Raw genomic sequence first — 26936 nt, 5'->3', positions numbered from 1 at the left:
TTTAGTAAAGGATATTTGTAGGTTACATAAATAGATATTGTGGGCAAAGTAGTCACACCCTCGGAGAGTGTCACAAGAAGTTCCTACAAGAGTTTGCAAAGGTTCTGAAGAACCACGATGAGACTGACACCCACAGATGCTCCTAACAGGGCTGAAGGCAGAACGGGTGCCGTGGAATGCTCTTACCTTGGTGAGCTCCTTAATAAGAACTGGAGAATTCAGAAGCTTTTCAGGCTGGTATAGAATTTTCCTTCTCTCCTTTTCTACATCTTTATCTTCAGATTCCCCAGATAATTCCTTGGAAATTCTATCCTGTATTTTTCAAGACAAGAATCATGCATGTGGATAACTTTTCAGAGGCATCTGTCCTCAATGTAGTGGGTTTGTGAAAAATTAACTGAGGTATAATATTGTACATGTTTAAACGAATGCTTTGAGCCACTCCAAGGGGCTGAGTGCTATTTCAGAGGTCGCAACCAGTAGTAACACATGTGGTTCACCACAGAAATGAAGGTGCGGAGCGGAGCAGAGAAGAGGGAAAAGCTCTTCCCACGGTAGAAACCATGAATCTGTGTGCTCTGAAGAATGATTCAAAACTTTGCAACACTTACGGGCATGAATGGATGGATCTCCTCATCTATTTCTGTTTCTTGTGCCTTAGACTCTTTTCCTTCTGTTGTTTGTTTTATCCTATTCTGATGTTTGTTTTTGTTATGTGTATTGTATTGTATTGTATTGTATTGTATTGTATTGTATTGTATTGTATTGTATTATAATCCCTTAAAAACCCATTTGTTTTCTAATGAGAAACAGGAAGGTGGTGGATCTGGATAGGAGGGAAAGTGGGAAGGAGCTTGGAGTAGGGGAAGGGGAACTGCAATCAGGATATATCATGTGAGAAAAAAAAATCTATTTTTAGTAAAAAAAATCATGCAGAAAAGTTATTTTATCACTTGGACCTAAGGATGGAATTAACCCAAAGAGATTAGGGAAACAGAAACACATGGTAATGGGGATGGAAAGATGGCTCAGCAATTAAGAGTACTTACTGCTCTTGTAAAAGACCCAGGCTCAGTTCCTAAGACCTGCATGGCAACTCATAACCATCTCTAATTCCAGTTCTAGGGGATTCAATGCCTCTGTTTGCCTCCACAGGTTCCTGCTCACATGTGGGATGCATTCATTCACCCAGGCACATACATATACATGAATAAAAATAAATCAATCTTTGAGCCAGATGTGGTGAGGTGTGCCTTTAATCACAGCACTTAGGAGGCAGAGGCAAGACACTCTCCATAAATTCAAGGTCTGGTCCACATGTGAGTTCCAGGCTAGCTGGGGCTGCATACTGAGACCCTGTCTCAAAAAAGAAAATGTAGTAATGCATTTTAAAATGTGGTCCTAAGTAAACTTTGAAGAACTAAAAGGGAATTAGATGGGTGTGGTGGTAGACATTGGTAATCTCAGCACCTAGGAGTAGAGGCAGGAGAATGTGAGTTCCAGGCTAGCTGTGCTTTTTGTGGCTAGCTACGTAAGAAGGTCTTTGAGGATGAGCTCTCTATCACAACCATCATCTTGTAAATCCAGGAGTGGAAGCTGTAGGCTTCTGAGTTGAGTCAAATTTTACCGGGAACTATGTTTTCAGTTGCACCACCTGACTTGCCTTTTAGGTGAAGCTTCTCTTTTCCACCAGGAAGCCATGTGTCTGGAGCTGCCCGTGGCTTGGCTTACTCTCTTTCGTGGACACCCACCTTTGCCTAGGCATTCTTTAGCTGTCCTGTCATTCCTGAGACAGTGTCTAAGTGACCTAGGCTGACCTTGAACTCCCCTGTAGCTCAAGAGTGGCCCGAACTTGTGATCCTCTTGTCTTAGGCTCCTGAGTAGCTGGAGCTATAGACCCATATCACCCTGTGCGGTTTGATGTATGTATTGTTCAATACTCATATTAGAATCAGTGAGAGATTTAAGAGCCATGACTTTAAGCTTGCAAAAAAAAAAAAAAACAGGACTAACAAAGGAGAAGTAAAAGCTGCAAGTGAGTAGAAAAAGGGAATTACAAAAATAAATATAAAAAATTGAATGCAAGAGAAAGTTGTCAGTAATAGATATAATTCATAAAGACAGATCTAGCACTTCAACATGACAATCAAAATGAGTGCAGTCTATTGTAGGTAATACCTCAGCAGGACTTTAAGGAAGGACATTCCTATAGACACTGTTATTTTTCTCTGTTATCTGGGGTGGCAATATACAGCACCTTCTTTCCTTGTCTCATTTCAGTGCTGCTACAGTTTTGTTTTCTTGGTTTATTCCATGCTTAAGTACTTACTGTCTTGTATTTCTTGAAGAAACCAAAGTAAATGTGTTGATGGATAAACGTTCTTAATTTCCAAAAAATATTCTCCCAAAAGATAATGAAGAGAAGGAAGACTAAGCCTGCGACGGTCATAGCAATTAAATACTTTCCGATCATGTGCTCCTTTAAGGAATAGATATTCTTCTCGGTATCTGAGGATGGAGGGAGAAAATGGGGGTATCACACTCTTCCGCAACACTGACATGAACAACTACTAAAACACCAAATAAGAAACAGGACAAAGGGAGCTATTAGACTAGGCTTAGTCACAGTACTCAGAGCTTGAGAAGTGATATCCCGCTATGAAAAAACAGTTCGAAAGAAAAACTTTGAAGACTGACCCTCACTAATAGATTGTATAGTAACATAGTAAGAATATAAATATTAACATGGGTATTGATTGTCTAACAATAAGTCAAGACAGCCAGTCCCAGAGAGTCACATTTCTCCACTTTGCCAGCACTGAGATTCCAAGCATGTGCCTGCAGCCCTGGCTTTTTTATGTGGGTTTTGAGAATTGAACTCAGGTCTTCATGTTTATATGGTACTTTATTGATTGAACTATTTTCCCAGCTTAATAATTGAAAAATATACTTCCAAAAATAATTGCAAAGAGGGCACTGAGAATTCCCTGTGCCCTACACCCAGTCTCCCTTATTATTCATTAGGTATATTAGTATGCCGCATGTTATCATGAGTGTACAGATGTTATTATTGTAAAATACAAGATTATAATTATTATTAAACTACCAGATTATTATTACTATTTTTAAAGTACCAGATTCATTCACATTTCTTAGCTTTTAATGTAATGCTGTCCCATGTTCCAATCTCAGACACAACACCCTTAACAGTCATCCCCTGCATTTTCCTGGCTGTAATTTTATTCCTAATTAATGATTATGGTGGTGTTGCGGTCTTTGGAGAAGAAGCCCTTGGAGGAAAGTGCTCTTTCAACATATTATTAGTGTGCATGAGTTCTACCACCATCAACTTGAGTACCTGTTTGATGTCATGTTGTTAGCTTTCTCTGCTGCAAACCCCTTCCTTCTCCCACTTCCCCATACTGAGCATTGAAATATCAAATTTGGATAAATGCATTTGAATATAACCAATAAAAATTAAAATATCAGAGTTTCCATCTTTATATAAAATAGGCTAATAATCTTTTTCTACATGTTGACCTATAATACAACTCTACTTTTATTGCACAGATTGCGCCATTTTAGGTCTTGGGACTCCTCCAGGTGCTTTTTAATTATTGAGTGCCTGCATATGTGTTTGTGTTTGCACTTGTGTGTATGTGTGTGTGCGCATGAACATACAACATAGCATGAGTGTGGAGCTTAGAAGACAACTTTGTTCTGTCTTTGTGTGAGTCCCAGGGACTAAACTCAGGTCACCAGGCTTGTGTGACAAGTACCCTTACCTACTGAGGCACTGTAGGTCCTGAACTTCCCTTTTCAAGAATCATAGTCCATAAATGTTTGCAATGCATATGTAAATGCAATTGGATCTTTGTGTTTTTGTGTATTTTGAATTCAACTGCTACATTAATTTATTATAAAATCTAATAACTTACTAGGAAAACTATGATTTTTTAAAGAGACCATAATATTTAGTATTCTTAGTAGTCTTTTTATTTCTCACACTTTAGAATTATGGTTTTAAAACACTTGATTCATTGCAAAGCTAATACGCTACATGCACACACACTGTAGGCATAGCATCATAGTGAATCTATGAACCCAGGCCCTTCAAGTGGTCCACACATACTTACCTGCTCTCTCACTTTTCCACCCCAGGGGAAATTGTATACATTTTTATCTAGATATAAGTGGGTCAATTATATATTCTTAAAGTAGTAACATATTAATTCTAAATATGAACAGTTTGAAACTGTACATTCTGTGTTGTCTTATGGAAACTGTTTTCTCCTTATGTTATAATTTCTATAATTCTTAAATGGAAAATGAAATAGAAACATCAAAATAATCATGGCTTCCTCTATCCGGTATCAACATTGGTATTTTGCCACATTTACTTCACCTCCATACTTTGATATCAGAAGATAATTTGCCAATAAACCGCCTCTATGGTTTTTTTTAAAGGTCATTTTATTGTATGTCTTGTTTTTGCACCTTTTTTGCTCTCTATACCATTTGAATGACGTTGACTTCTTTTGTCTGGGAATGATTGTTTCACAGATTGTCAACACTGCAGCCATCCTGTGGGATGGTGCTGGTCCATCCGGGATGATCACTTGTGTGTGTGGAGTATGGAAGCTACGTCTCTTTGTAGAGTGAAGAGCAGGCGCTCACTGCTTTCTGGGGTGAGATGGGGAGTGTAGTGGATACAGTCTTCTCATTCCCTGGCGGGCTTTGTGCTCTGCAGTGTTCTTAATTGATGCTATTTTTCTTCCTTTTGTACAACCTTGAGTCTCTAAGAGACAATTCTGCCTTTCAAGTTATTCTTTTTCTTTCATGCAGTATGCCCTGACCACAGTTTTTCTTCCTCAATTTTTTTTTTCTTTCCAAGTGTGCTGTCTAGTTTTATGTCAATATACACAAATTAGGATCATTGGAAAGGAAGGAGCCTTGTTGGGATATTTGAATACACTGTGAACCCCCAGTTTGCATGTGTGCTAACTAAAATAAATCAACCTTGGATCGGGAGATGGAGCCAGCAACTTGTTGACAGAAATCATAATCATGGAAAGTCAGAGGAAGTCTGGAAGATGGAGAGACACACGGTAAGTAATAGGGAGGGACAATGTGGTATGGTGGAACAGAAGGGCTTTCTGAGATGCAGGCAAAGAGGTCAGCTGCTAGTTGCTCCTCAATCTCTCTGAACTAGCAGGTTTTCACACTAGCATCTGACTCCTGAGTCTTACTGATAAATAGAATGATAGAGATTCAGTAAAAAAGTTACATTTGGTGGCAGCTACAGGAGGCGGATCCTGCTCCAGCGGGACATAAAAGGCCTGCCAGGTTACTACCTGAGAAGCAGCCAGTAACTGTGGAGCCACAATTATTGGTTGAAACAGCAGGTATAGCCGATGTGCTTGAGGAAAAACAACAGAGTCTTAATTGAGAAATGTCCTCATAAGGTTCAGCTGTAGGGCATTTCCTTAGTGATCGATAGTGGAGGGCCCAATCCATTGTGGATGGTGTCATCTTTGGGTTAGTGGTCCTTCTTATAGAAGAAAGCAGGCTGAGCAAGCCACGGAGACAGTGACAGTAAGCGGCACTCCTCCATGGCCTCTGCACCATCTCCTGCCCCCAGGTCCATGTACTGACTTCTTTCAGCAATGGACAACTATGTGAAAGTGTAAGACTAATAAACCCTTCCTTCCCCAGCTTGCTTTTAGTCATGGTGTTCATCACGACAATAGGAACTATGACTAGGACACCAAAGAGTGAGGATTTCCCCAAACTTTCCCAATCCATCAAACCACAAATCCTTTAAGTTCAGGCCATATGAGTAGGAGAAATGTTGATTTCCCTAAGTTACACTGAAATAATGCTAATCATGAAAGAGAATAAAATATTGCCAATAAACATCTTAACAGCTCTTCTTATGATCTTAGACAGTTAACCTGCCAACACGGAGCATAATAAAACACACAAGTAAACCCAGGTGGTGGTGGTGGTGCACGCCTTTAATCCCAGCACTCGGGAGGCAGAGGCAGGCAGATCTCTATGGGTTCGAGGCCAGCCTGGTCTACAAGAGCTAGTTCCAGGACAGCCAGGGCTGTTACCCAGAGAAACCCTGTCTCAAAAAACAAAACAAAACATGCATGCAGGTATACACATCCACAAACAGAAGGAAAGACAAGTGGTAATAGGACACAGTAGTAAACCTTACAGATGTTTTTGTTAGATAGTCGTAAATCTTACAGATGTTTTTGTTAGATAGTCGTAAATCTTACAGATGTTTTTGTTAGATAGTCGTAAATCTTACAGATGTTTTTGTTAGATAGTCGTAAATCTTACAGATGTTTTTGTTAGATAGTCATAAATCTTACAGATGTTTTTGTTAGATAGTCGTAAATCTTACAGATGTTTTTGTTAGATAGCTTTCAGGTAAAAGGCCCAAGAAGACAATCTGAAGTTTTAGAAAGGCACACAGTTGAGTGAGGAACTCTTCAGGGTCAGGGAACAAGAACAAAGCAGCCCAACTATCACTAGCTGGTGTGCCTGTCTTGTTAGGATTGGTTGATGACCAAAGATGATGATTAATTCCTTGTACCCATTTCTGCCCTCAATCTCCTGATATAAAAAAACTTTTGATGGGTGAATCTGCACCCTAAAGATTTAAAGTAGAACTGACTGTTTCTTATGTATAAAAGCTTAGTTTTTGTTCCTTAGTTCCTTTAAGGTTCCTTGTAAGATCACCTTTCAAGATAAGTAATGAAGTGACTGCTCTTTCTAACCGCCAAATCCTGCCTGCCGGGAAAAGAACTGACAGAGAAGAATGCCTTGCTTGCTTCCACTCTGTTAGTCTATAACAAATTGCTCGGGTATGAATGGATGTGGGTTCTCAGGGAGGATTTGTTTTTCACCTGTAATACATAAAATGTTTAATCATGCAAGGGGTATGGAAAATATGCTGTTTTTTTTACTTGTATTCATTGTAGTCATTTACTTGAAGAATATACAGTAACCACTGTAATTTTTATATTGCCTGAAAGATTTTTCTGGGGTACATAGGCTGTGAGGGAAAGAATAAAGAGAAGGAGAAGGAAGATATCAAGAATGAGAGAACAAGGAAGAATAAAGATGGAGTTAGGAGGAAAACATCAAGAATGCGAAAGCTAGGTGGACAACATTAGGAGAGACAGAAGGGACGTTGCTGGACAGAGAAGACACTAAGTGCCAAGCCCTGGCCTCCACTGAACATTAGCATGTAAATATGCACTCACACATATAGATAAACACTTACTAAAAAAGACTTTGTGACACAGGCAAAAAGTCAGTTTTCTTAAGTGAACACACACAAAAAAAAAAAAGCCTAACTTGAGTTTGTTGTGGAGATGTTAAGCTCATAGACAGCTAATTCCTAGCAGATCTGCTTTTCCTGTATGGTTACATGCCTTTAAGCTTAACTTTGGTTTTGATACCACATTCGCTGCCCTCATCTCCCCACACTGGGCACCAAACCTAGGGCCATGTGCAAACCAGAAATGCATGCTGCCACCGGGTTACAGCCACAGCCTTCTTCTTACTTTATGACAGTCTTGCTAAATTGCCTAAGATAACCTTGAGCTTAAGACTCCAACTTCCAATATTCCTACATCAGTTTTCCAAGTAGTCACTGGCCTGCCTAGTGAAAATGACTTGTGTTTAAGAAATACCTCCCACCATCCATGCTCTGGGCATCTGATCTCCTAGAGGCTTAGACATCCCCAATATACTCACTTTCTTTGCTACAGTTCAGGTATTTGGGAACATTCTGTCTCTGGGTGCACTGTATCTTCCTCTGGTAAATAACAGTGTAGTCACCTATACACTTCCCGAGGTTGTATGTGGGGAAGAGCAGCAGCGAGCTGAGCAGGACCGTCTTGGTGGTGTTGGACAAGGTGAGTGGTATTTCTAGAAGGGTGTCAAGAACAGGCTATGTAAGAGGAAACGAACCACCTGTAGGATGAGAAGTCCCCTAGGAACGATCAAAACCAAGCACAGGGAACTGAAACCCAGATGGTGATCTCTAAACAGCAGTCTGTTACTTGCTAATAGGTTTTGGCATCGTTTACAGCTTGAGTTTGTGCTGATGATTACAGGATTCTGAACGGTCTTTTTGGTGAAGTACCTGTGGCTAGTATTTCCTCTGTAAAAAGAATTTTAACCAAGTATTTGATGCTTATAGTATATTTTCAATTTTCTACCTTTTCTGAAATCTGGTTTAGTAAATTGCATTTTTAGAAGTACAAGTTTTTGTGTTTGTTGATCCAAGGTTGTCATGTGTAAGAGGACAATTTTCTTTTCTTTCTCCCTTTCTCCCTTTCTTCCCTTTCTCCCCTCCCTTCCCTTCTCTATTTGTGGTGAGATCATTTAAAATAATTTCTTAGAGATTTAAAAGTACATATTATTATGAAGAATAATCACCTTGATGTGCAATATAAACCTAGAATGGATTCCTTCGGCCTAACCATACTTTTTATTTTCATTTAAAGTTTTATTGGTAAATACTTTCCAAATCTATTTGTTTTGAGCGTTTTATTATTTGTTTACACTCGGAGACTCTGTTATAGTGTACATTTTAATGTATATACTATATGTTTAAGTTTGAAGTATATTCAGTTTGGTTCTGATAGTGCAATATCTTCTTTGGGGGATGGAGAGATGGTTCAGCAGTTAAGAGCACTGGTTAATCTATCAGAGGACCTAAGTTCAGTTCCCGGCACCCGTATGGTGACTTAACAACCACCTGTCTCTCCATTTCCAGGGGATTTGATGCCCTCTTCTGGTCTCCAGAGACATCTGTATGCACATGGTATGCACACAGGCAGGCAGGCAGGCACACACACACACATAAAAATAAAAGCATGAAAGACTTAAAATCTTATTTATATGGAATTTAACTCTGAGATTATCAGAAAGCCAGGAAATTTGTTTATGTTTTTACTATCACCTGGGACCACAGTCAACTGAAATTATTTAAAACAAACTACCATTTTTTTTTTGCTTTTTTCCTCACATAGTCATTATACTTTTAGGACAAAATGTGTGCAAGTACTGATGAATCTTAAAGGAAATATTAATTTTTGTCTCTATCCAGGTCAAATAATCTTGAGTTGTCTGAAACTGAGTATAAAAGTTCCACGTAGCTACCAACCTTGTGAGGTTTGACAAGAATGCCAAAAGTACACAGTGAAGAAAAAACAGCATTTTTAACAAACATGCTAGAAAATTCGATATCTACGTGTAGAAAAAATGAAACTAGATATGTATCCCTTACCCTGCATCAAAATCAATTCCAAAGGATCAAAGATCTCAATATAATGCTCAAAGCTCTGAAATTACTACAGAATCACTGAATCTAAGGTATAAGAAGTGGGAGAGAGGACCCACTCAGGTTGGGTCTTGGCTTTTTAATACAAGGATTGTGGGTAGCACATAACCATAAAAGCTCAAGAGATGTTGTTGAGATAAAACTAATACAGATATGTCCAAGACTAGAACTTGACTGTCTACTAATGCCTATCTCTTTGGGCCCATTGCTGCCACTGATATTTTTATTGCCGTCTCTGGGGAAGGGCACATTTTGTGAAATGCTCACACTTACTGGCTGCTATTATGGTATCTATCAAGATACTTAAAATGCCAGAGGCATAATTGAACATGATAAGTTTGATGTAGGCAGAGGTGCTTTTAGAGAACAGGAAGCTCATCAGGTATGTGAGCGGAATGGCAGACCATCCGAACAGTGTGAGGATCAGCAATGTTTCCAGAATGTGGTAGTCTGTGACATAAATGTCAGCTTTGCAGGATTTGAACACAACCTGCAACAGAGGGGACAGAGACAAAAGTGAGGCCAGAGTCTCTCTCTGTCTCTATTTCTCTCTCACACAAACAACACACACACACACACACACACACACACACACACACACACACACACACCTATGCCATGACACTCAAAAAAAGAGAGATAGAGAAGAGAAAAAAATACCAAGACTTTCATTGTCTGCCTCTTTGAAATGAATAGAACCCACAGCTTATGAGCATTCAGGTCAGGTGCACCTCCTCCTCACTAGAGGACAGTCCATCAAGCAGAATCATAATCATGGTCTTTTCTTATTTTGGCTTTCTCTTTGGAAGAGTTTCTTTAAAGATTCCTACACAGAACAGGAGACTTTCATACTTATGGCAGCCATCAACTTTCCCAGAAATAGATGATTTCTCTAAATGTTTTCCTCATATTTCATCAGTTTCCTTGTGTTGATATCCCTTGTTTTTAATTTAGGTTTTGTGAGTCTAGTCTACTTCTCACGTTCACTCCAAAACCTCTTTCTTTTTTTTTCCTTTTTTTTAATTTATTTATTTATTAAAGATTTCTGTCTCTTCCCCGCCACCGCCTCCCATTTCCCTCCCCCTCCCCCAATTAAGTCTCCCCCCAGCCCGAAAAGCAATCAGGGTTCCCTGTCCTGTGGGAAGTCCAAGGAACCCCCACCTCCATCCAGGTCTAGTAAGTTGAGCATCCAAACTGCCTAGGCTCCCACAAAGCCAGTGCGTGCAGTAGGATCAGAAACCCATTGCCATTGTTCTTGAGTTCTCAGTAGTCCTCATTGTCCGCTATGTTCAGAGAGTCCGGTTTTATCCCAGGCTTTTCCAGACCCAGGCCAGCTGGCCTTGGTGAGTTCCCGATAGAACATCCCCATTGTCTCAGTGTGTGGGTGCACCCCTCGCAGTCCTGAGTTCCATGCTCGTGCTCTCTCTCCTTCTGCTCCTGATTTGGACCTTGAGATTTCAGTCCTGTGCTCCAATTTGGGTCTCTGTCTCTGTCTCCTTTCATCGCTTGCTGAAGGTTAATATTCAGGAGGATGCCTATATGTTTTTCTTTGGGTTCTCCTTATTTAGCTTCTCTAGGATCACTAATTATAAGCTCAATGTTTTTAGTTTATGGCTAGAAACCAAATATGAGTGAGTACATCCCATGTTCCTCTTTTTGGGTCTGGCTTACCTCACTCAGGATAGTGTTTTCTATTTCCATCCATTTGTATGCAAAATTCATGAAGTCCTTGTTTTTTATTGCTGAGTAGTACTCTAATATGTATAAATTCCATACTTTCTTCATCCATTCTTCCATTGAAGGGCATCTAGGTTGTTTCCAGGTTCTGGCTATCACAAAAAATGCTGCTATGAACATTGTAGAGCATATACTTTTGTTGTATGATAAGGCCTCTCTTGGGTATATTCCCAAGAGTGGTATTGCTGGGTCCAGGGGTAAGTTGATCCCGAATTTCCTGAGAAACCGCCATACTGCCTTCCAAAGTGGTTGCACAGGTTTGCATTCCCACCAGCAATGGATGAGTGTACCCCTTTCTCCACAACCTCTCCAACAAAGGCTATCATTGGTATTTTTGATTTTAGCCATTCTGACAGGTGTAAGATGGTATCTTAAAGTTGTCTTGATTTGCATTTCCCTGATCGCTAAGGAAGTTGAGCATGACCTTAAGTGTCTTTTGGCCATTTGAAGTTCTTCTGTTGAGAATTCTCTGTTCAGCTCAATGCCCCATTTTATAATTGGGTTGATTAGCCTTTTACGGTCTAGTTTCTTGAGTTCTTTATATATTTCCAAAACCTCTTTCTAGTTATCTAGAATTCATGTGGAAAACCGGATAAGGAAGCATAAATTTAGAGAGACCTAAATTGGAATCTTGTTTGACTGAATCTTCTCCAGAGTCCTGGAAACCACCAATTCACACTCCGATTCTCTGAATTTGGTTGTTTTGTACATTTCATGAAGTAGAATCACACAGTGTGTGGCTTTGTGTGATGTGGGATTCCCCTCTGTATACCATGATTACCACTGATTAATAAAGAAACTACTTTAAACCTATAGTAGGGCAGAACAGAGTTAGGTGGGGAAAACTCAACTGAATTCTGGGAGAAAGAAGGCGGAGTCAGAGAGACACTGGGAACAGACAAGCTAGAACCTTGCCAGTAAGCCACAGCCATACACAGATTAATAGAAATGGGTAAAATTAAGAAGTAAGAGCTAGTCAATAAAAAGCTAGAGCTAATAGACCAAGCAATGATTTAATTAATACAGTTTCTGTGTGGTTATTTTGGGAGTCTGGACAGGAAACAAGGAACAAGGAACAAAGGAACAAGCAGCCTCCTACTACATTTGTGTGGTTGCTGTATTTGTATAAATATCCTCTGCCTTCATCTACAGCAGCAGCACATGTGAGGAGCGACTTCTCAGACTAACTGATGCTGCAATGCATACAGATACCATGTTATCTTTCTCAATGAGTCTGCTGGTGGTCATACGGTCTCCTCCACATGTTAACTGCTGTGATTAGTGTAAAGGGGGAGTAGGAAGATGATGTATCTTTGAGATTCTCATTCCATCTCTTACCTTTAGGACTGGGATGTTTAGTTATAGAGGAGTACCATTGAATACCTTGAGAATTTGCCACGTTTTTTTCTGATAGCATCCTCCTTTCTGGTTCCCAACAACAGGTGGCAAGGTTTCCAATTTTTCCAAAACTACTTACTTTTGTACTATTTATTTTTGCAATAGCCATCCTAACAAATATTTTTTAAAAAATATTTAAGATAAATTGATGGAGACCTAAAACCAGGAAAGGTGGCAATAGTCTAGTTCAGAATATTAGGAGACAAAAATTAACACAGCTGGGAGCATGAAGTATGAAAACACAGTAGGAAGCTTTTTACTTTGAATAGTTTTAGAACTCAGCAAAAGCTAAACAGGAAACACTGGGAAATTAGTTCATGAGATACACTTGTACTATGACAAAGAAAGGTAACTATATTATAATAAAGTATTTTGAAGTTAATTTCTTAGTCTACCTTAGGACTTTTGGATTTTTTATTTTAGGCAGGGTCTCAAGCCCACCAACCTTGAACTAGGTATGTAACTGAGGATGACCTTGAACTCCTAACCTTCATGCCTCTACCTTCCAAGTGCTGAAATTCCAGATAGTCACTACCATTCCCAGTGATGAAATGTGCTCTATAAGATAATGGGCAAAGATCGGCATAGCTATATTTATGAAAACATCAATTAGAAGACAGATTTTCCTTGTGGAACAAAAGGAAAATAAATTCTCAAAACATTGCCTGTCACTCACCAGTAGTAGGCAGCAGGAAATGAAGAAGACGATGAAGTCAAACACAAGAGCGGAAATCCAGTACACAAGGACAGAGACCCCACTCAGAAACTGCATGTGCTTTGCCTTGGTGGTTCTCTCGGTCACTGTCAGGAAGCAAAAGCCACTGACCAAAAGAGCCATGCCCAGCTGAATTTTTAAGGCAACCACCTTTCCTTCTGCACTCCTACAGAAGGAACAAAAAGAAGAGCCATCAGAAGATGGAGATTTCCGCCAATGGCTCTTTTTATCACAGAAATATAACTGGATATGTCGGGAAGAAGGCATTTCAAGTGCAACAGTGGAAACACGAAACAGAGCCTACCCGAGGCTGTCCTTAGCCTGGGGGTGTGGCTGGGGTTTATTGGAGACTGTTATGGAAGCATCAGCACCAGAAAGTGACATGAAGAGAATGTTGTCTACGACTGCCAGGGAAAGAGATGGTGAATGGTAAGCTTCATTGTTGAACAGAACAGTAAGCTCCGTTCTATTTGCAACCACCTTGATGGAAAGTGCCACAATACATAAATGAATGCATTCTTCATTTCCCTCCAAGTATTTGAGTAGGTCACCTAGGGCAAAGACACAACACTGGTAAGTGTTTCCAGCATATAGACCACACTAACAAATGGCATCCAAGAACAAATAATTATGTTTCTTACCACTTTAAATTTTGTGGAGATAATTTTTTTTGAAGTTTTGTTGTTACCCTTGGGACTTTATTCTATCATTAATTTTGAAGATTTCTCATTGTATTTACAATAACCCAAACTACAGTTTTGCTGGGAAAACGCAGCTTGATGTACTCCTCCAACTCACCTACCTGTCTTTAATAGACTGGTAAGAAATTTTACTCACATCACAGAGGTCACAAAACTCTGCTCTGATAAAATGGAAAAACTAGGTGAACAATTTTAAAAATCACCTTTTAAGAATATGCCACAGTAGAAAGCAACAGCATTTTTCAAGACCCTGAGAAGAATAAAAGCATTGAGGAGAGCCCAACATTCTGCTCCCTTCTGAGTGGTGGGAAAGCCCCTTAAGCCTCCAGTATCTCGGTGTGGTCCCTGCACAGTAGTGAGTAGGAGACAGACCAAGCTGCACAAAGGTTCGCACAGCCCCGCAGCGGGGTAGATGATGCCTACCCCCATGAACTTCAGTTGCAAATCACTTAACTGTGTCTACTGATCCCAACTCTGATCTATTCTGGAAACATCCTGATGGGCACACTTGGAAATATGGTTTACCAGTGATGGGCAAATCCCTTAACCCAAACAAACTGACACCAGCTTCACCACAGGCATGTGTAGACTCATTTGTCTGCACACACAACAGCACTTCGTTATCATTATTATTCACCACGAGGCGTGTGTAGACTCATTTGCCTGCACACACAACAGCACTTCGTTATCATTATTATTTTCAAACCACTCGTCTTCTATTTCTCAATCTGCTTTTTAACCCATTTTACAGGCTAGAATTGCCTTCACATCCAAGAAACACAAGCATAACATATACAGAATTATGAACCCTGAGAAATGGGATCTCAGGAATATAAGGCTGACTCAATGTGTGAAAACAAACACTATTCGTGATACCAATCAGCTAACCAAAATCACATACTCAATTAAGTCTATGAAGAAAAATGCTTAAGGTGCGGAAGAACTGGGTCACTTACACACTGCTATTGGAGAAGTAAAACCACCGAGTACACTGAAGAGCAGCTGGTTCTCAGATTATAACGCAACTGTTACAGGAGAAGGAGAAATGAAGATGCACAGTCACATGCTAACGGCAGCTTTATGGATACCTGTGCTTACCGGGGAAACTTAGACATCTTTCAGTGAGTGGATGGCTAAATAAACTGTGCTATGCCTGCGAGAAAGACTAGTAGTTAGCCACCGAAGGGACAAATGCTGGATACACACGATTATCAGAACATCACGCTAAGTGAAAATGTCCATTCCAAAATGTTACACACTGTGTGATTCCATTTTTATATTGCTCTTAAAGTGCTCAATCCACAGAAACAGAACAGAGACTTTAGTGTCCAGGGATAAGGGTGGGAATAGACAGTGGGAAGTTAGTGTGGTACTAAGGGCAACAGGAAGGAAAAGTGTGGTGAAAATGTCTGTGTATTAACTGTATCTCAACAGCCTGATTCTGTTCTCACACTGTAACTTTGCTAGAAATTACATCAGTGCACAAGGCCTCTCAATATTTTGTAAACCTACATAATAAACCTATACAAAATAAAGTATTAGGAAATCAATATAGCTAAATGGTACTTATTTGGACTCTTTTCCGTATATAGAGAATAACATCTATGTAATCCACTTAGGATGCATCTTTTGGACACATCCTCTACTCTAGCCCTGTTAGTTCCCTTGCCTAGACTGTAACACCACAGCTGATTTGGTGGTAGTCTCTCCCCTCTTCAGATTTTCCCCATATTGCATATGAGAGGATTGTGTTGATCTGTAGGCTTTCTATGTGACAGGAACTGGGTTAGGAGCTAGAGATTCAGAGGAGGTTCTCACCTCCCTGTAATCTCTGTTGAGGGCCAGATGAATGATGCAGTTGTAATTTGGTGTGATGGAGCTCACAAATGGGACATGCTTCTAATGAATGAAGAGAAGGTCGTTTTGTTCTGAGAAGATAGGCAATGCTTCCTGAGTTACTGTGGTACTAGGATACCCTTCACTCAATTTATGGCACATCTTAAAAAATTTAAAGTGCAATATTGCTCTTAGAATTGACAGGAGTCTCAGTGCAAGGCATGGGTTACTTATTGCATTACCTATAAGTAACTGGGCGTCTCAGAGGTCTCCCAATGGATACAGGCTATTGTCATTGCTCTTGGTCCCCACCATAAGGTCACAGTAAGACCCCATCACTGAAGATGTTGCACATTTGGCTACAGGACAGAGAAAAATCAACCCCCAGTGGAGCAGGAAACCTCCTCACTATTGGCTAGCCTTCATAGTGCTGGCTGATGTTATAGAGATTGCTGAGAGGGAAAAAAGACGTCAATAGTCTAACCAACTACTGGATGGCATGCTACAAACTGACCTAACAGGCTACAATTTGGTCCAGCTCACCCATCAGTGAAGAAAAAGAATAGGGACAATTTATTTTAATCAGCCAATCTATTACTTGTAAGTTGTTCCAATGGGATTATGTTTTTAAAGAACAATAACATCCTTAAACATATTTTCATCCTTTTTTAAAAATATTTATTTATTTATTTATTTATTTATTTATTTAGTATACAATGTTCTGTCTGTATGCCTACAGGCCAGAAGAGGGCGCCAGACCTCATTACAGATGGTTGTGAGCCACCATGTGGTTGCTGGGAATTGAACTCAGGACCTTTGGAAGAACAGGCAATGCTCTTAACCACTGAGCCATCTCTCCAGCCCCCCATATTTTCATCCTTTAAAACAAAACCTGAAGAGAGAAATAAAACAAAAATGACTTGCTTATCCTGAAGACTGTGCTTTCCAAAGGAACAGTGTCCATCAGGTAGTGAAGAAAATATTACCCATCCAAGAAGAAATGATTACATTTGAAAGAGAACATAATTTATATTCAGAGATGTGACATATTATACTGAGTAGTTTGTAGATGAAGGCAGATCAGGTTAACCCAACTCTGCAGTTTCTGTCTGATCTGGGTCAAAACACTTGACTTGTTTAAATGTAAGTAAAGCTTATTTGTAAAAGAAGCAAAAACATCTACTGAATATGGTGATTGCTCAACTTAAATGACAAGTATTAGGCAGAGCAAATGTAAACTTTGAGCTGGATCAAATTATCTACTTCTTAACCCATTTTAAGCAGGATTCTTGTTTTAGGTATTAATAGAATTTCTGTCCCCCACCACCACACACACGTGCACGCAATAAGCTTCTCCGGTGACACAGTAAGCCAGATCAAGCTGACTGAAGAAGTATAACAACAGATATATGGAGCAAAGTAACTCATGGGTGGGCTCACTGACCTCAGGGAATGAGGCCAGACAAGTTGTGCCCTGGAATAAAGCAGGGAGATTTTATGGAGTGTAGGCGAGGGGTGATGACGTGTCTGCCACAAGCTGGGTTTGTGCCCAAGTCTGGTCAAAAGCTGAGCAGCTAGACAGGGACTTGGGCAGCTGGTGGCATCAGGGGAGGAAGTTGCAATAGTCACCGAGATTGCGGAACTGGGATTTAGGCATATTTCATTTGGAGACTCTCTGGGTGGGCAAGGTTTGAAGAGAGAAAGAGATGGGAATGGGGATTCCTGAACTTCACAGGGGTGAACTGGAGGCTCCAACCAAACAGCTATCTCTATGAAAGAACTGAAGGCCAGGACTGGAGGCCACAATTCCATACTGTATTTTATTGTTGTCAAAAAGTAAAACTGTCCCCAATTTCATAAAAAATATACTTGGGCACCTCCTTTTATCTATTATCTATGTATGTATGTATGTGTCTATCTGTCTGTCTATCTATCTATCTATCTATCTATCTATCTATCTATCTATCTATCATCTATCTATCTATCGTGTTTAACTAGAAATAAGCAGTAAATGCTCACAGTCAAAGTGCAGCCAATACCAATTAACTTTTGAGAGCAGTAGCTTTAATAAGGACATTGTTATTGTTTAATTGTCTCTGTGGTATAATGAATATCAGGAAAAGAATGGAGCAAATTAACGTGTTATAGTTATGATCTTTCTTTGGAAGTGGCCCAGGGAAATCATTGAAAAGACAACTTTCTGTTTCTTTCTAAGTTAGCCTTACCTTGTACTTCCTTAATTTTGTGGTTGCCTGGTTTTAGCATCTTCTCAAGGTGTGTTAATAGACTTGTCGTCAAATTAGATTTCCCAGAAATAGAAAAAGGCACAATGGTTTGACCATATTCATCCAAATTCATTTGCCTTGTTTTCTCTTCTTCATATCTAAGGTCACCAGACTTCAGGAGGAAGAGAGTAGAGATGACAAATCCCAGTGTCTGCACCAAAAGCACCCTCCAGTTTCGCCAACTGTGCAGCAGCCTCTTTATGAACATGGCGTGGAACTGCTGGCAGTAGAGGAGACACTAAGCAAAGCAGAGGGAAACAGAAACAACATTACCACAGCCTCTGGACCTTGGCACTGAAATTCACACTGAAATCCATTGACATTGATGCTCTGGAAAGTTGTGGTGTAAAAGCCTTATGGCTTAAATACACACAATTTAAATACACACAGCTTATGTAAGTAAATAAATTCTTGGAGGAGACCCCAAACCTATGATGTGTCACCCAACAATAAGATCATCCATCTGTTAGTCTAAGGCAAGGACAACAAACCACAGCCTTTGTGTAAACAGCTTTACTAGGAGCATATTGTTCCTGTGCCCCATGGCTGTTTCCTGTACAATGATAGCTGAGCGATGGTGACAGAGATCATGTGATCTGTTGAACTTTCAACATTTGTTGTCTCTTTAACAAATGACTTCTGATATAGCATATAATGTAAAGTGCTTAAGTTTAACATTGTATATAATACTAGAAATGGCAACAGGATAATTTCTCCTGACTCCTAGTAACTGCTATGACCAGGAGCAAGGAAAGAAGGCTTGGCAGCCCAGCCAGGCTTCCCATGATGAGGACCTCACTGATTTGGAGGTCCTCATATACAAGAACTACTCCTCTTGAAAGTCTTAGAACACACTCCTAGTTGATAATTTGAAAACTCAGGCACCCTAGTACACTTAGGCCAACTTGAAAGAGCAGATAAGTTTCTGGGTTTTCAATTTGGGAAAAAAATAAAACAAAAGAACTGCAGAACAGCGGCAGTGACAGTAACGGCTGATAGCATTTTTCTTCCTCTGCATTTGAACACTGAATAGGTTGGGGTCCTAGCTGCCCACACCATGTTGGTTCTGCAGTAGCTGAGAATGCCGCATTCTTTTGGTTCATGTGTTAATAGAAAACAAAGCTCTTAAATCTTAACTCTTGCTTCAGACACCTGTTTCTTAGCCAAGGTTCTTACCCCAGTGTTAAACACAATGGTCGGGTCTTCACTCTGGGTGGGAAAGCCTCCTCTTATGTTGCTTGGGACATCCTTATTCTTGCTCTCTTTGCTCCCCACTGAGGGAGACTGAGTAGCTTGGATGTCTGGTTTTGAATCTTCCATGTGACTGACTCTATATGAAGAAACAAACAAAGCTTATCGTTTCAACCTCATCCCACTGTCCCTTGCTTGAAGAATGTGAGTTGAAACCCCCGACTCCACAGGCCCCTTGGATTACTCATGTTTAATGGCGACCACTAAGTAAGAGTGACATTAGCTCCCAAGCAGCAGCACATCTCCAGCCCTTGTCACACTTAAGCTTCTAAGGTGTGCACGCCAAGTTTGGCTAGAGTCTTTCCCTCTGAGGGTTTCACTTTTCCTGTGGATGCTCGCTAACCTAAGGAAGACTTCTTCCATCGTAGTGATAGAGACGCAGAAACTAGAAATGCCAAGGTTCTCTTGATTCTCTTCCAGAGCAGTAAAGAGAGCTTCAAACCTACAACAGAAGAAGAAGACAGGCTGGGACTAAAAGAGATGATTTTCAGGCTTACTTCTCTTTATTTGAAAGTGATCTCCCCTCATCAACACTTCAAGGTTTATTATAATGTCATGCTTCTGCTCTGTTGATTCAAAAAGGTGAGGCAAACAGAAAAAGCAAGACGACAGCAAATTACTATATTAGATTGCTTCCCATGATGCTTTAAGATACATGATATTCTTAGAGACATATTTTGATTTTCTAATAAAACTTTAAGATGCTCTATGAGGAGACTGTCAGTTGATGGCTGACAGACAAAGGAGAGTCACTATTCTTTTGAGGTATGACCACTGTAAGGCTGCCCATGGATCTCACACCAACTGCCCATTCCTGGTGGGTTTTTGTCATCTTTACCACAAGGGCCACCACTTAAACCGTCTAACTATTTTTCATTATAGTTTTCAAGACAATGTCTCTCTTTCTGACTCATGTTGCTTACAAACTCATAATCCTGTTTCATGTCTCATTCTAGGATTGCAGTATGTATCACCTTACCTAGTTTTTAAGGCTATTATTGTAGTGGTGGAGTTTGTATGTGTGGCCTGAGATTGAGTTTAGAACCTTGTACATGCTAGCAAAGCACTTTCCACTACCCTGTCATTCTCTTAGCACTTTTCTTCCCTCCATGTACTGGTAGTCACATTGACTCCATGGACAGCATTGACTCCATGGACCCAGTATCACCAGTTACTTGGAAGCTAGAATAAGCAGGTAACATTTGTCTCTTTTCAGTGCAAATAGCAGCAATCACAGAAGTTCTGTTTCCTTAAATAAACTCTATTGGCTACGCAGGAAGAAACAAGGAAAAGAAACAATTATTTCTGACTATTTAAAATCATCTGGTTAGCATTTTCTAGATCCATACCTGTGAGTGTATTCTTGGGGCAGAATAAAAGATAATTCATTTCCAACATTAGTTTCCAGAGTGGCTGCTGATGCATAGTAATGGATCAGTTTTGAGATTTCATCTATGTCGCAGTGAGGTTCCTTCACCATGACTATGTGGTATCCAACACCTGAGAAAATGCATTCAGAAGACCAAATTGAGTGGTTTTATGCTTCCCATATTCTCATGAGGCTTTTTGTGGTTTGTGTAAAGTAGAATAAGATAGGGCATGTCACAATTTATTTGACTACAACGCTAAGAGGCACAGCATTGTGTAATATAATCATAATTAATGATATAATTATAAATAGCTCTATAAGGGATTAATAATGATCTAGATTATAAAGACAGATAGAGCAGAGATAACATTAAAAAGTTACCTGACCTCTCTTTCTACTGATGCTGAAATTAGAAAAATCAAGACTAAGATTCATTTAATAGGTAACTCCTGGGTCCATATTATACACCAGAAACTATATAAATTGAATAAAAGTCATTTCACATCAGAGAAATCTTCTCAAAATCTTCTATCTTTACACTCTGTCATCATCTCTTCCCCACCACCCTGTACTTCCTCCTTTTCTCCTCTATCTCTTCCACCTTAGTCTCCTCTTGTTTCTTTTCCTTCTTCACTGGTCTTCCAATAGCTAGGTGTGGGATAGGGTATGAATAAAGTCCCTCCATGAAACTCTAGGATTTGTGCTCCTAGCAATGACATTCTGGTACCCTAGGTTTGGACAGCAGAATTAAGGGAAGGGGCTCAGTCCATCACCTGACAAGAGTCCTTTGAAAAAGGAAGGGGAAGGGAGGAAAAGAAGGAGAGGAGAGAGAGTATAAGACAGCAAGTGAGCACAGAGTACCGATGAAATTAATGGAGGAGGGATGTGGAAATCAAAGATGATATGCCAGAGTCAGAAGGCCTGTGATGAGGCCACTGCCTAAAGGGAGCACCATCTGTCTATATATAGGTCTCAAGCCCTCTTAACAGTGCATTCTGTTTCCTTCATAAAACATTTGAAGATAATGATGAGCAGGATCCAAACAAAGCTGTACCATATCATAGGATTGCCGAAATACACAGTCTATTGACTTTATTGATCATAAACATGGCCTAACAGAGATAAGGGTATATGCTTCTTTGAGATAAATATTGCATGCTTTAGTTTCTACTGTCATTTTGTTCATGCAAATTATAAACTATGCCTATAAAAAAGCTAGCAAGCATATACAGTAAATGTAATACTATATATTATAGAAAGTTAAAAGCAGAGATGTAGAAATTACAGGATAAAAGCTGTAAAATACCATGATAAATAATTAACCAATAAACTAGAAATAGAAAAAGAAGGTATTGAGTCAATTTTCCAGGCTGATGAAAGCTATTTTTAAAAAGCCAATAAAACATCAGAAAAGTACAAATAAAGAAGTCAAGTAATAGTCTCAGCAGCAGAGTAGAAAGAGGAAAAGAAAGAATCAATAGCCTCAAAGAAAGATCACTAAAAGTCACCCAAATGGGAATGTAAAAAGTGAAGTGTAAGAAAATAGAATACAAGTGGAAAATTGCAGTTATCATAAAACAGAAAATAATTGGAAATTTAAAAATGTCCTTGTAAAATTACATCCTGAAAAATCTATCAAAATTCTGTCAGACAAAAATTACATATGCAATGAAAACATTCATAATAAATGAGGATGAGTTTAGCTCATGGCCCTGGCAATGTCAGCATGTCCTAGAACGTCCACCATGAACATTTGAAAGAAATGGGCAAATGTGAAAGCACAGCCTTGTTTATAGACAAGAGGCAGCCGGGGGGGGGGGCACGCCTGGGAGAGGACAGTGAGATGAGATGTGCGATTGCACTACTTTGGCTTGGAGGTGCAGTAAAGGGAGTACCAGCAGCCTCCAGTGCCACACCCACATTGAACAGTCGGAAAAATAAGACTCCAGATACGAGCTGTGAAGATGATTTGTGTGCAGGGCTCTACAGCAAGGTCACCCTGAAACCAGAACTGGGGAAATGGTTTAGTGGGCAAGGGCACTTTCTGTGCCTGTGTGAGAACTTGAGTGAATCCCTAGGACCAACAGACATCCAGCATGGCATGCCTGCCTATAACCCCAGAGTTGGAGAGAAAAGATAGGCAGATCCTGAGAGATGCAACTCTGGTTCAATGAGAGACCCTGTCTCAGGGAAATAAGACAGAGAGCAATAGAGGAAGATCCCAATGTCTTCCTCTGGACTCTACGTATGAGTACATGAGCATGCACGCCAGCACAAACACAACACACATAAAACATACACTCAAATAAAAATGAAAAGAAGTAACCAGAAACCTCATAAGGGTGTCTCTGCTAGTCTTTGCTGAGTGACAGGCTATATAAACACTAAGAGGAACTCTATGTGGTTGTATTTACCTTTTCCGCCCTTTGTCACCTCACAAAAGACTAGAGCTTACATAACTAAACCAAAGTGGAGAATCATGACGATCAGTCAGGAAACTTAATGAAGACCCCATGGGGCTCATGTTAGTGCAATAAAACTGAAATACATTTAGTGAGTGGTTCCCCAGACCCACATTAGCAAAGGCAAAAGGCAGGCCTTAATGATGCATAAAATGCTCTGGCTGGATGTTGGAAAAGAGCACAGAACTGTTGGAAGACATCTCCTCAACAAAAGCCTGCCTATTCAATAACATAGAACATAAGCTTTTGCAACCAATCAAAAAGTTCTGGATATTCTAAGTAGCATAAGATAATGCCTAGCCAGGGCAAAAGCAAATAGAAGTGGACCAGAAACTAAGGCATGCCAGGTACGTAAAATCTGAGCGTTTGCAGGCACTAGGGGTGTCTAGACAGCGATGTCGCAGATCTTCACACTGAAATAAGAGAAAGATGACAAAAGAGCAGAAGGAGGGAGCACTCTCACATGGCAGAAGACCCATTCTTCTGCGATCACAGGACCATCTCCAGAACAGAGCACAGAGCTACAAAACAAGTTTGGACTTTAAAAGACAGACAACGTGTCTTCTCAGACAACGTATAGATCAGCAACAGACAAACGCTGAGAACTTCAGAACTGTGTGGGAATTAAACAGCATGACTTAAAGAGCCAGTGAGCTACGTCAAAAAAAAAAATCACCAGGGAAATTAGAAAGTCATCTATCTATCCGTCTCCGATCTCTATTTCTATACCTCTGTACCTAGCTATAATCTCACCGATGGACAATTGCATTAGATCATAGTTATCTAGAAATCATGTGAGAGAAATGAGTGTCAACATTGGACAACACAATAAACACTCGAGTGGGAGATCATTTTGAAGAAAATAGAAAGTAGAACACTAGTCAAAGGACTGACAGCTGGATTATAACAGCAACAAAACTTGAGGCATCATCCAAGTTTTGACTATATACACAAAACCCATGGGAATTAAGTTAAAGCATGTTATTAAAGCAACAGCATCCTAAGAATAATTAAAGGAAATGGACCATATAGTCTTTTCAGGAAGACTGAAGAACCGCAGCACCGCAAGGTTCCCTGGACCATGATAGCAATGCGGTCACCCAGCACGTCAGCTTCATCCATGTAGTGGGTGGTCAGCAGGATGGTACGGTCCCATTTGTAGGCTTGAAGGAGATCCCAGGTGGTCCTCCTTGAGGCCGGGTCCATGCCAGATGTTGGCTCATCAAGTATCACCACCTAGAGACAGAACAATTCTGACCACACAACTACGCACTGGTCCCATGGTGTCCTATTAGGACTGGGCTTGCTCTTATTTTGACTTTTAAGCCAAATGTCCAACTGAGCATAGATAATAAGTTTATATAAAACTAGGACTTCTGTACTAAAATCAAACCCATGGTCATTTTATACCAATGAGGTTGACAATGTGAATTCCATCTGAGCTTCTTTCAAAGTCAGCTTTCGATTTGTGTCACTTGGATTTTTAAACTAGCTGTGGTCCAGACTTAGTTTGTCCCCTTTACCTTGGAGCCCCCCATCAGTGCTATAATGATGGCGAGTTTGCGCTTCATGCCGCCACTCAGCGACTTTGAAAATGTGTCACGTTTCTCCAGCAGGTTAAAAGCTGTCAGCATGTTGCTAGTTTCCTCAAGACACATCTTGTGAGGTATTCCTTTTACCTAAAAGAGGGAGGCACAGTTTGCATGGCACTTTCAAGTTTAGTCTTAGATATTTCTTTTAGAAATCATTTTCTGATTTTAAGAATTTCACGGTGGGGCTGATCTAATGGGAGCTCACCAAAGCAAGCTGGACTGGGACTGATGGAGCATGTGATCAAACCGGACTCTCTGAATGTGTTGGACAAGGAGGGCTGACTAAGAAGCCAAGGACAATGGCACTTTGTTTTGATCCTACTGCATGTACTGGCTTTGTGGGAGCCTAGTCTGTTTGGATGCGCACCTTCTAGACCTGGATGGAGGGGGGAGGACCTTGGACTTCCCACAGGGCAGGGAAACCTGACTGTTCTTTGGACTGGAGGGAGGCGGAGGGAGTTTGGGGGAGGGGGAGGGAAAAGAAAAAAAAGAAAAAAAGAAAAATAAATAAAAATTAAAAAAAGAATTTCATATCTTTATATAATGTATTTTGGTCATATCACCCCCCCCCCCCCCGGCTTCTGGCTTCCTTCGGCAATCCCTGCCATGTCTCCCTCCCAACTTCACACTGGCTTTCATAATGCACTGAGTCCTGTCAATGCCGTCAGGTCTAAGGATCCATGTGAAGCTGCTCCTGGAGCACAAGTCACCGACTAGCTGCCAATCAATAACAGCTGTCTCAGCAGCAATCAACTGCCAAAGCTCTTCCTCTAGAGGTGAGGCTTTGTAAGTTCCTCTGCAGCCTGTACTGGAGAGTCAACTGACTCTGTCTTGTGCGGACAAGCACAGTTGCTATGGGTTCATGAGTATCACTGTCCCAAAGGGAACTTTATGCTCTGGCCCTCCCAGCCGCTGAATCACATAGATATTTCACAGCAGCTCCTTCCTTATGTCAACTCTGGAGTGCTATAGCCCCCTTTCCATGTCTTAAGTTTAGAGGGAAATTAAAATCATTTCTTTAACTTTATAAGAATATTCGTAGTTGGTGATCTACCTGAACAGAATGAGGAGGGAAAAGAGATATCCTTGGCTCACCCCACAGTAGAAATAAAGGTGTTCTGATACTGTCAAGTGATCAAACAAGAGGTTCTTCTGAGGACACAAGCCCAAGGATGTCCTGATTTGTGCCATGTGCTGTGAGATATCGTATCCTTGGATGTAGGCCTCTCCGCTGGTTGGGGGATAGAGACCTAGAATCAGGAATATGACGAAACAGAGAGTTTTGGTGAGGAAACGTGCTCATTAGCTCGGTAGGCAAATCTACACATGGATTGTTCACTAATGCTGTAGATCACAAGTTTTCATTGGCCACTTTGGGAACCATATTAGAAATAGTTTACAGCATTTTTTTCTGAATGTTGTGATTTTTAACATTCAGTGGAGAAGGGAAAATCACTTGGAATGTTCAAAGCATGGAAGTGTAACACAGGAACAGCCCAGCGCCACCACTAGTCACTTGTCAACAGTTACTATTTATAGTACAGTCTGCTCACTGCAATAGATTTGGGCACCTTTTAGATCGAAAAAACCCACACCATAAAACTGCTACCTTTGAAGAACTTAAATTTTACTTGGAATAAAAAAGTATACTATCAGTTAAAATAATTTCAAAATGGTTCAGATGGTTGTACAGTCTTAGGCAGCTGTAATGAGTGGTTAATTTTAATAAGGAAAAATATTACTTTAAATTACTCAAATCTTTTCTGAGAAAGGATCCTATGTTGCTCAGAGTGATCTGTTGAATGCTTGACCTCAAGAAATCCTCCTACCCTCGTCTCCCAAGTAGCTGGGGCTACAGGTTTGCTGGATTCCCTATTAATTAATTCTATTTGAAAACATCCAGAGTGACCACAGTCACAAAGTGCCCATGTTGTCCTTGAGTCTGATCCCTTTTCATGATTGTTGCAAAGTTTTCAAATTAAACACATCAGCCTAATTTAGTTGTTCTAGAATGAAACTACCATTTTTTGACATCTCACTTCTATCGTGGGCATTTTGCTCCTGGGCTTAGTAATTATAAAGTATGTTTCTGTGCTTCTAGTGAGATTTTGTTTAAAATTTGTTTTGTCTGACATTTGGATTTCCACTCCAACTTTCTTATCGTTGCTATTTGCATAATACAATTTCTGTCTTTTTACTGTCAATGTATTTACATTTTAG

The 26936-nt window shown here is 40.2% G+C and overlaps 1 protein-coding gene across 1 annotated transcript in view; it reads right to left on the bottom strand.

Annotated features, from left to right (window-relative positions):
* Positions 1-26936, bottom strand: part of LOC142850951 (phospholipid-transporting ATPase ABCA3-like) — an 81469-nt gene that overhangs the window by 9720 nt on the left and 44813 nt on the right. Inside the window, exons 12-24 of the mRNA XM_075974840.1 lie at positions 25812-25966; positions 24648-24803; positions 24150-24360; positions 20643-20793; positions 19637-19735; positions 19219-19372; positions 17983-18280; positions 13525-13771; positions 13182-13386; positions 9644-9860; positions 7777-7950; positions 2330-2508; positions 187-312 (exon numbers count right to left, since the gene is read on the bottom strand). Coding sequence (XP_075830955.1) covers positions 187-312; positions 2330-2508; positions 7777-7950; positions 9644-9860; positions 13182-13386; positions 13525-13771; positions 17983-18280; positions 19219-19372; positions 19637-19735; positions 20643-20793; positions 24150-24360; positions 24648-24803; positions 25812-25966 — 2372 coding nt within the window. The remainder of the gene's footprint in view (positions 1-186; positions 313-2329; positions 2509-7776; positions 7951-9643; positions 9861-13181; positions 13387-13524; positions 13772-17982; positions 18281-19218; positions 19373-19636; positions 19736-20642; positions 20794-24149; positions 24361-24647; positions 24804-25811; positions 25967-26936) is intronic.

Source organism: Microtus pennsylvanicus, chromosome 5 (assembly GCF_037038515.1).
Source record: "Microtus pennsylvanicus isolate mMicPen1 chromosome 5, mMicPen1.hap1, whole genome shotgun sequence".
NCBI classification, from domain to species: domain Eukaryota; kingdom Metazoa; phylum Chordata; class Mammalia; order Rodentia; family Cricetidae; genus Microtus; species Microtus pennsylvanicus.
Note: the sequence above shows the minus strand (reverse complement) of the source record. Positions and strands in the feature narration are given on the sequence as shown.